This window comes from Peromyscus maniculatus, chromosome 7, assembly GCF_049852395.1.
Source record: "Peromyscus maniculatus bairdii isolate BWxNUB_F1_BW_parent chromosome 7, HU_Pman_BW_mat_3.1, whole genome shotgun sequence".
NCBI lineage: Eukaryota > Metazoa > Chordata > Mammalia > Rodentia > Cricetidae > Peromyscus > Peromyscus maniculatus.
Window position 1 is genome coordinate 16,894,334 of NC_134858.1, and position 9,525 is coordinate 16,903,858.

The 9,525-nt window shown below is 54.7% G+C and overlaps 2 protein-coding genes across 3 annotated transcripts in view; both read left to right on the forward strand.

Moving 5' to 3' along the window:
• The window catches only part of Icam1 (intercellular adhesion molecule 1), a 9,849-nt gene extending 3,905 nt beyond the window's left edge, over positions 1–5,944 (forward strand). Inside the window, exons 3-7 of the mRNA XM_006987027.4 lie at positions 3,157–3,471; positions 3,810–4,097; positions 4,654–4,911; positions 5,010–5,255; positions 5,346–5,944. Coding sequence (XP_006987089.1) covers positions 3,157–3,471; positions 3,810–4,097; positions 4,654–4,911; positions 5,010–5,255; positions 5,346–5,524 — 1,286 coding nt within the window. The 3' untranslated portion in view covers positions 5,525–5,944. The remainder of the gene's footprint in view (positions 1–3,156; positions 3,472–3,809; positions 4,098–4,653; positions 4,912–5,009; positions 5,256–5,345) is intronic.
• Positions 5,945–6,752: 808 nt separating this feature from the next.
• Positions 6,753–8,259, forward strand: Icam4 (intercellular adhesion molecule 4 (Landsteiner-Wiener blood group)). Of its 2 annotated transcripts, XM_076575774.1 has the most exons (3): positions 6,753–7,399; positions 7,512–7,817; positions 7,957–8,157. In XM_076575774.1, the coding sequence occupies exons 1-3, from the start codon at positions 6,895–6,897 to the stop codon at positions 8,073–8,075; spliced, it is 930 nt and encodes a 309-aa protein (XP_076431889.1). In that variant the 5' UTR covers positions 6,753–6,894; the 3' UTR covers positions 8,076–8,157. The 2 variants fall into 2 exon arrangements, with proteins under 2 accessions (XP_076431889.1, XP_076431888.1); XM_076575773.1 differs by having other exon boundaries at positions 7,512–8,259.
• The last annotated feature ends 1,266 nt before the right edge of the window (positions 8,260–9,525 follow it).

The following is a 9,525-nucleotide window of genomic DNA, read 5'->3' on the forward strand; positions in this document are numbered from 1 at the left end:
ATGTGGATGCTGGGAACTGAACCCAGGTCCTCTGGACGAGCAGCCAGTGGTCTTAACTGCTGAGCCATCTCTCCAGACCCTGACATCTTGCTTTGTGTGTCTCTGCCTCCCAAGCACACAGATGATAGGTGTGTGCTTCCAAGCCTGGGTTCTTTACACCAGAGATATATGTGTCCTTTGACCTCCAGTCTTGGAAATCCCCCAGTGAATCCTTTCCATCTGGAATGGGTTAGGCTCTAGGGTTGTTCTGTCCCTTTGGGCTGGGGATGGAATCATCAGGGCTGGGCACTGGGCCAGTTACACACTTTGCCACTGAGCTCTACCCTCAATCTGCAGTGCAGCTGTATTTGAAGGTCAAACATTTACAAACCACTCAAAGATAGCAGACCAAGTAGATGGCGAGATGGTTTGGTTTGGACATACCGTGGAATAGTATGTGACTGTATAAAAGAATGCAGAAGCGCCTTCCTGCTCGAAGGAATGTTATACCTCAGAAGAAAATGGGTGCTGAGGAGGAGCGCTGTGACAATTTCTGTATTCGGGAGCAGTGGGGACAGAATGAGGGAGACTATATTTATACATGGAACCCAGGGCTTTGCATGCCAGGCCAGCACCAGTGACCAGCACACCTCCCAGCTCCTCTGTAATCTAGGCAGGGGCTCTTTCCCCTAGCCTCTACCGGGGAAATTCCAGGCAGAGGTTCTGCCCCGCTGGCTTTGGCATTGGAATTAGCACTGAAGAAGCAGATGACTACTGGGCACTTGGCATCATGGTTTATTTGCTGACCATGCCAGCTTTCCTCAGATCGCTCTGGTGCAGGGAACCCCAAAGGCCACCAGTCTTAGCAGTATCAGGACAAAAGCCTTCGGGAAATCTCAGTTGAGCATGTGGTTTGGAGGATGTGGGTTTATGTGCCAATGCTGCCCTGGAGGGAGGGAAGTCCCCAAGCATTCCCGGTGGCCTTAGGAAGTCCCTCTGAAGAGCTTTTCCAGGGTGCCTGATCTTGAGAAGCCAAAGGTGAAGCTGGAATTCTGTCTCTGCTGTATTTCTGTATCTGTCACTTCGGCTGTTCAACTGTGCCTTAATTTCCACTCTGTGAACGCAAGAAGCTGGAGCCAGGGTGGTGGTTGTGCACCTTTAATCCCAGTATTTGGGAGACAGAGTTCAAGGCCAGCCTGGTCTACATAGTGATTTGCAGGTCAGCCGGGGTGGGTCCACTAACAAGCAACACCCCAAAACCCCAGCTATGTGTGGGTATGTGTGGGTGTTCTTCAGTCAGAGGGAACAGCCCAGAGCAAGGCTGGGGTAGGAAACTCCCGCCTTGCTGGGAGAGAGAAGACTGCACATTGGTGAGTCAGTCAGGCAGGGCGCTGTCAGGAGCTAGCACTTTCTCCCCGGGGGGGGGGGGGGGGCGGGGGGGGCCGGCGTGAAGGCTGTGGAACAGTCCCCAGGAGCTGGAGAGCGGAAAGCTGACTTACAGCCCGGCCGCACTGCCGCTTGTGATTGCAGCATCCGAGGTGGGGAGGGCAGACAAGTATGTGAGGAATGGAGCGACAGGACTCCGTGAGAGGATTCGTGAAGCTCAGAGTCAAGAAGTCAAGTGCTCGGGGTTGGGTGTTTAGCTCAGTGGTAGAGCGCTTGCCTAGCAAGCACAAGGCCCTGGGTTCGGTCCTCAGCTCCAAAAAATAAATAAATAAATAAATGAAGTGCCATGCCTTCCCCCACGTGCCTGTGTTTTAAGACAGAGAAAGCACTCTGTGGCTGTTTGGGGGCTTAGGTTTGAAAGGACTTCAAATCCTACAAGTTGTATTTTTTTTTTTTTTTTTTGGTTTTTTCGAGACAGGGTTTCTCTGTGTAGCTTTGCGCCTTTCCTGGAGCTCACTTGGTAGCCCAGGCTGGCCTCGAACTCACATAGATCCGCCTGCCTCTGCCTCCCAAGTGCTGGGATTACAAGTTGTATTTTTTTAATCTGTATTTATTTTGTATGTGAAGAGATGGCACAGTGTGTGTGTGGATGTCAGAGGTCAACGTTTATAAGAAGATTAATTTTTGTTTTATATGTATGGATGTTTTGCCTGTAGGTAAGTCTGTACACCAAGTGCATGCCCAGTGCCTAAGGAGGCCAAAAGAGGGCGCCATATTCCCTGGGATTGTGAGCCATCATATGTTGGGTCTTCTGCAAGATCTGCTGGTGCTCTTAACCACTGAGCCACCTCTCCAGCCCTCAGAGGTCAACTTTTGGGAATCTGCTTTCTCTTCCACCATATGGATTTCTCAGATTGGGTGGCAAACCCCTTTACCTTTTGAATAATATCTCGCCCCATCCCTCTTTGAGATAATATCTGACATAGCCCAGGCTAGCCTCCTGCTTCATAGGCAGCAGAGGATAACCTTAAACTTTTGTTTGTTTTTTGGTGTTTGTTTGTTTGATATAGTGTTTCTCTGTGCAACAGCCCTGACTTACCTGGAACTTGATTTGTAGACCAGGCTGGCCTCGACCTCACGGAGATCCACCTACCTCTGCCTCCCGAGTGCTGGGATTAAAGGTGTGCGCCACCACCGCCAGGCTCCAGCTGTTATTCTTATTGTGTGTATGATTTATGAATGCAGACTTGTAAGCCATGTGAACATGTGGAGGTCAGAGGACAACTCTGTGGAGTTGATTCTTTTTGTCCAACTTTACACAGGATGCAGGGATTGAACTCAGGTACTCGGGCTTACCTGGCCAACACTTACCCACTGAGCCACTAGCTCATTTTAATTTAATTGAATCTTATTTTACTAGTGGGACTGGGGCTGAAACCCAGGGCCTCCTGCCTGGCAGACAAGCCCTCTAAGACTGGGCCACCACGCCCTTGGTCCTGAAGAGTCGGATCAACCTGTAGCACACCCAGGTGCTTCAATTCCTACTTAGTTGCCCAGTGTTCTGACGACAGAATTTGGAGTTATTTCCAGCTCTCAGATACTGCTTCTGGGAATGGTTATGGTCTCTGTGCAAACACTCCTGGCCTCCTCCCTAGCTTTCCCCAAAGCTCTCTGCATTCCTGGCTGCTTACGTGGTGGGGTGTGTTTTGGGGAGACCGAGGTCGTCAGACAGGTGTGGTCTGTATGCAGCGGTCCAGCTTACAGGATCCCCAACCCCCTCTCTCTCTGCAGCGTTCCCTGAGCGTGTGGAGCTGGACCCTCTGCCCGCCTGGCAGCAGGTGGGCAAGACCCTCACCCTGCGCTGCCTGGTGGAAGGTGGGGCACCGCGGAGCCAGCTCTCCGTGGTGTTCTTCCAAGGGGGGGAGGAGCTGCATGCGGAGAAACTGGGTGTGAACTCCACGAACCCCAACGAGATCACAACCAAGGTGCTGGCGAGCAGAGATAACCATGGAGCCAATTTCTCATGCCGCACAGAACTGGACCTCAGACCGCAAGGGCTGCAAGTGTTCCTGAACGTCTCCGAGGCCAGGCAGCTGCGGACTTTCGGTGAGACCCTGGGAACCAAGGTAGAGGGTGCAGGTGGGATCTTGGGAAGAAGCCAGCCCCTGCAGTAGGGGAGAGGTGCTGAGAAAATGGTGATCTTCGTAGTGGAAGTTTTGGGACTGGCGAGATGGCTCATTGGGTAAAGAAAGGGCTTGCATCCGAGCTAGAAGACAGTTCAGTTCCCAACTTCCAAAGGAGAAAACGGACTCCTGAAGGTTGTCCTTTGACCTCCACGAGTGAGTCGTGTACACGTGTATACATAAATACATTAAATGAATAGGAAGCCAAAAGGGGGTTGTGGGTGGCCATGGCTCTCACGCATGCCTGTCTTCTCTCTTAAGATCTTCCTGGGACCAGCCCAAAGCTCAACAGTTCTGACCTCCTGGAGGTGGGCACCAGGCAGAAAGTGGTCTGCTACCTGGACGGCCTGTTTCCTGCCTCTGAAGCCCAGCTACATCTGGAGCTGGGAGGCCACACACTGACCTCCAAGAGCACAAATCGCGGAGACTTGGTGTCGGCCACCGCCTTGGTGGAGGTGACTCCGGAGCTGGAGGGAACTCATCAGCTGCGCTGTGTTTTAGAGCTGGCAGACCAGAACCGGGAGGCAGAGAAGACCTTGAACATCTACAGTAAGAAGGGCAGGGCCTAGTGCACCTAGTCCAGAGATAGCGGAGGCTGGAGACTTGATTGATACCAAAGGAGGGGTACTGAAAGGGTACTGCCCAGTGTAGGGGCACAGGGGTGAGGATCCCCGGGGGCGTGGCCTACGTGTGGGGCAGCCCACGCAGAAGTCAGGACTGGCACCAGGGGCATGATTAATGCCAGTGGAGGCACATTCAAGAGAAAGAGCTGAGGCAGGGAGTAGTGATGCACGCCTTTAATCCCAGCACAGGGGTGGCAGAGGCAGGTGGGATTCTTATGCGTTCGAGGCTAGCCAGAGCTGCACAGTGAGACCCTGTCTCAAAAAAAAAAAAAAAAAAAAAACCCACAAAAACCAAAAAACAGCAACAACAACAAAAATACGAGGCCTTTCAAAGGAGGAGTCCACTCCGCCGATGGCCAGTGCTGGAGGTTGGGGCTGACACTAGAGGAGACCTCAGAGTAAGGCCCACCTACCTACACTCGAGGTTGAGCCATCAAGGGCCGGAGTGGCGGGTGGGGGCTTACGGTGTGTCCCGCCCCCAGGCTTTTCAGCTCCGGTCCTGACCCTGAGCCCGTCAGAGGTCTCAGAAGGAAGCCAGGTGACGGTGAAGTGTGAAGCCCACGGTGGAGCGCAGGTGGTGCGGCTGAGTGATGCTCCGCCCGGGGACCCGTCCCCGCAGGTCAGCTTCACGCTGAACGCCAGCGCTGATGATGACCAGCGACTCTTCCGTTGCTCTGCGGCCCTGAAGGTGGCTGGGCAGGAGCTGTTAAAAAACCAGACCCAGAAACTCCACGTGCTGTGTGAGTGGGGCCGCGGGGTGGTGATCGCGATCCCCTAACTTCCCCGGGTGCCCCCTGAGCTCTCCCTGACCTGTGTCCTCACACTATCATTTCCACAGATGGCCCCTGGCTGGACGAGGGGGCCTGCCCGAGGAACTGGACCTGGCTGGAGGGGTCTCAGCAGACTCTGAAATGCGAGGCCAGGGGGAACCCATCCCCCAAGGTGACCTGCAGCAGGAAAGCAGATAATGCCCGGCTACCCACTGGGGTGGTGGTCACTGTCACACGGGAGATGAGTGGTACCTACGTGTGCCAGGCCACGAGCTCTCATGGAAATGTCACCAGGGAAGTGTCCCTGACGATTTGTGAGTGTCCTGGGGTATAGGGCTGGGTGAGTGGTGGGCAGGGTGTCAGGTCTTTAATCCTTACCAATCCCTTCTGCCTCTACCACACAGACATCCCCCCCAACAATAACAACTTGGTCATCGCCATTCTGGTGATATTGCTGCTTATTGTGCTGCTTGTGGGCCTGACCATTTACCTTTACAACCGCCAGAGAAAGATCAGGAGATACGAGCTACAGAGGGCACAGGAGGAGGCCATGAAACTCAAGGCACAAGCCCCGCCTCCCTGAACCACCAGGAGCCAACACCTCCCTAGGCCCCCCTGCGGGCAGCAGCTGGTGCTGCTTTTGAACAGAAAGGTGGACAGTGTTTACCCTCACCCACCTCCTCAGGCTGTGACAACAGGATGGTGGTCTGGGGATGCACAAATCAGATCTCCTTGGCCCTGCACTTGTAGCCTCAGGACTAAGTGGAGAGACGAGCAAGATCGTGAGGGCGTGGATCTGTGACCTGGACACACCCACAGCCTTGTGGCCTTCAGCCAGGAAATGCTAACCTCATTCCCTGTTGGCCATGCTGAGGGCCCCCGCCTAAGGAAGAGTGTCTATATCCAAGAGACACAACACAAGAACATGAGACCATGCTTCCTCTGACATAGGAGCGCTGGGACATCGTCCCCAACTCTTCATGATGATGTATTTATTAATTCAGAGTTTTAACTGCTATTTATTGAGTGCCCTGCACAGACACTAAAGCAGTGAGCAGGCGAACACACAGGTCCTTGTCTGGATACTGTTGCAGGGACTGTGCACACACAGAGCCTGGAGAAGGGTTCACCTGAGGCTAGGGCCCCTCTGCTGGTCAGGACGCTCTCTCTCTAAGAGCTGCTTTTTTCATGAGTCACAAAAATACTAAGTGGACTAGCAGTGGTCCCCTGCTCACCGGCCTCTCTTGGAGTCCTGACTCCGCATCCCTGGCTCCCAGAGCCATCATGGGAGGTAACCATGGTAACCACCTCCCCACTCACGGTCATTCCCGCCATTGCTCCCCATGTCAGCCACCATACCTAAATATGGATGCCCATCCTTGACAGCTGAACAATTAAGTCTCATGCTCATGAAATTGTGGTCAATCTGCATGCCCCCACCTGGCTCCACCTCAAGGAGAAAGCCTGGAATAAAATGCTGCAACCACTTAGGAGGGTCCTGCAAGCTGGGGGTGGGGGTGGGGGGAGCCTCCCAGCTCAGAAGTCTTTCCTTTGAGTCAATAAAGTTTTCTGTTGGCCTCAGCCTTCTGTGAGTCTGCGGACAGGCATCACATCAGTCAGCTAGGGCCCTTTCTAAGCATTCCTGACTCCCCCACTTCCTCAGAGTGTTGCCTGTTACCCTAACCCTGAGTCTGCAAACTAGTTTTTTGTTTGTTTTTCCTTGGTCTTTGTTGAGACACGGTCTCTGCGTAGCCCTGGCTATCCTGGAACCTTCTATGTGGAACCGGCTGGCCTCTAACAGAGGTCCACCTGCCTGTCTCCTGAATGCTGGGATTAAAGGCCTGAGCCACCACTATTCCCACTAAAATCGATTTAATGACCTCTTGGGGCTTAAGTGAAAACTAAAGCCCAGTTCAGAAAAGTGCAATGACTTCTGATTAACTGTGGGGTCTGATGTGCCATTTTGGAGTCCAGGCTAGGCGGTGTCTTCAACAGGGCTCCTGGGCCCACTCGGGGGCGTGGCCAGGGAGCCTTATCTCCAGGGCCAGTCGAAGCTCCCTGGCCCCTGCTCCTCAGCGCGGGCTATGTGCCATGGCATCTGTCCTGTTCCCGTCGCTTTTGCTGGTGGCCGCCTATCCGAGGAGTGGGAGCCCCCAGCATGAGCGGATGCAAAGCCCTTCGGCGCCTTCCGGGACCTCAACGCCGTTCTTGGTGCGTTTAAATCCGGAGCTGGAGGCTGTGCCTCCCGGGGGCTCGGTGTGGCTTAACTGCAGCCACAGCTGCCCCCTGCCGGTGCGTACCAGCCTGCGCACTCAGCTGCGGCAGGGAAAGACACTCAATGGATCCGGTTGGGTATCTTACCAGCTACTGGATGTGAGGGCCTGGGATTCCAAGGTGCGCTGCGTCGTTACTTGCGCAGGAGAAACGCGCGAGGCCACCGCCAGGATCACCGCTTACAGTGAGGGAGACCCCGGGCTCAGGCCGGGTGGGGTGAGGGGAGAGGGTGAAGGGGTGGGGTAGTTGGCAGTTGCTTTAGGAGGTGCCTGCAGGTCTTACCCTTCTTGCCTTAGAACGGCCGAGAAGCGTGATCCTGGAGCCTCCGGTCCTAGAGGGCCACAAGTACACTCTACGTTGCTATGTGACACACGTGTTCCCCGTGGCGTATTTGGTGGTGAGCCTGAGGAGAGGTGGCCGCGTGGTTTATTTTGAAAGTCTGGAGCGCTTCAACGGTTCAGATCTGGCTAATGTCACTTTGACCTACGTGATGAAGGCAGGACCCAACGACCTCCGGCAACCACTCACCTGCCATGCACGCCTCAATCTCGACGGGCTAGTGGTGCGCAGCAGTTCTGCACCTGTTATGTTGCAGGTCCTCGGTGAGGCACCCTGCAACCTCGGGGAATTGGTACGGGAGAGGGGATGTTGCCACTCCATGAGGGCCCACAGAACAGGCGTGGGCTCCACGCTTGGAGGGCCTCAGACCTCCTCGTTCCTGACTTTCACTCCCGCTCCCAGCTTTGAGTCCAGCCTCCAAAGCGTTGGCTTCTGCCTCCATCGCAGCCCTAGTGGGGATCCTTCTGGCTGTGGGGACTGTCTACGTGCGCAGATGCCTGGCCGTGCAGACTCAGTTATAGGCGGCTCTTCAATGCCTGACAAGAGAGAGGAAAAAGAAGCCCAGAGCAACTAGTTCAGATACTCCTAATGATCAATAAAGCCTTCTTCCTCGGGCTCTGTCCAACGGTTCTTGGAGAAAGTGGTTTCCTTTTTAGGGGACCCTGCTTTCTCCAATTTTCTTGTTTAGGGCCTCAAGACTTGCAGCTCAGGGGTAGTACGTTTGCCTGACCTTGGTTTCAACACCCGGGACTGGAGGAAACAACACCTCGTGTGTCTCGGGGCAGCTGAAGTTTCTCCTTCAAGAGCAGTTTGGGGTCCCCGAACCCGAGTTCCTCTCCGCAGTGTTTTGCTGGATTTATCCCTGCGGGGTAGAAGGGCAAAACTGGCCTCCCTCCAGGCCCTGGGATGGGGGAGGGCTGGCTCTTGGTATGGCTCTTCCTGATTGGCTCCGCGGATACACACCACAGCTCTGATTGGAAGGTAAGTTTCCCTTCTCCTACCTCCTTTTCCACTACAGATCTTGCGCGTTACTGAGGCCAGTGGGTGGAGCTAGACCCGGTCCCCGGGGTTACGATTAATGAAGGGGGAGGGGTAAACACAAGAATTGGGCGGGGCCTCCTGCTCGGATTAGAGGAAGCAGATACCCAGATAGGAAATCTAGCATAGCAACAAGTTAGAGATGATCGCTCAGGCCACATGGGCTGTCACAGACTTCCATCCGGGCAACGTGTTTGTTGTCATCGAGCCAGGTATGCATGTGGGGAGGGGTGTCAAAGCTTGGAGACATATGCGAGGTCACAAGTGTCCCCAGTTGATCTTCTGGTGCAGTTTGGATTGCAGAAACTCACTAGTTATTCAGCAAAGGCTGCGGCGCCCAAGGCGAGGAACGCGCAGATGCTCTCCCGAGAGACTTGGTTCACAACAGCATTGTAGACACATTCCCGCTGCACGCTGGGTAAATACAGATCGGGTGCCGGAGCCGACTCTAATTTAGACGCCCGCGAACACTGCGCACACGCACACGTGTCTGCGACTCGCGGGCACTTGATCCCCCCCCCTTCGCCGCGTGCGCGGAGGAGGTCTTAGGGGCGTGGCTCCCATTCTCAATCTGCTAGAGGTCAAAACTAAGCATCAGTTGAGGGAGGCATCCCCACACCCTCCTCTTAAAACCACCTTTTCGGCATACTACGACTCCCTAAGATTTTACAAGCGACCTCACCATCCACCTGCTCCAAGGGGCGCTGGTGGGAGGGGCCGAAGATGGGCGTGGCTTGGAGCCCTAGCGCGTTATCCCAGAATCTACACCTAGGATGGTGGAGTTTGGGCAGGGCCTCGCAGCATCCCTCCCTCCCTTCACCACAGATGACGCGGGAGAGCGTGGTCGCCCCCAGAAGGCTTTAGACCATTAGGCCGACCTCCACGTAGACCCCTCCTCTCACGGGGGACCGCTCTTGCCTGGTCAGATCGTCT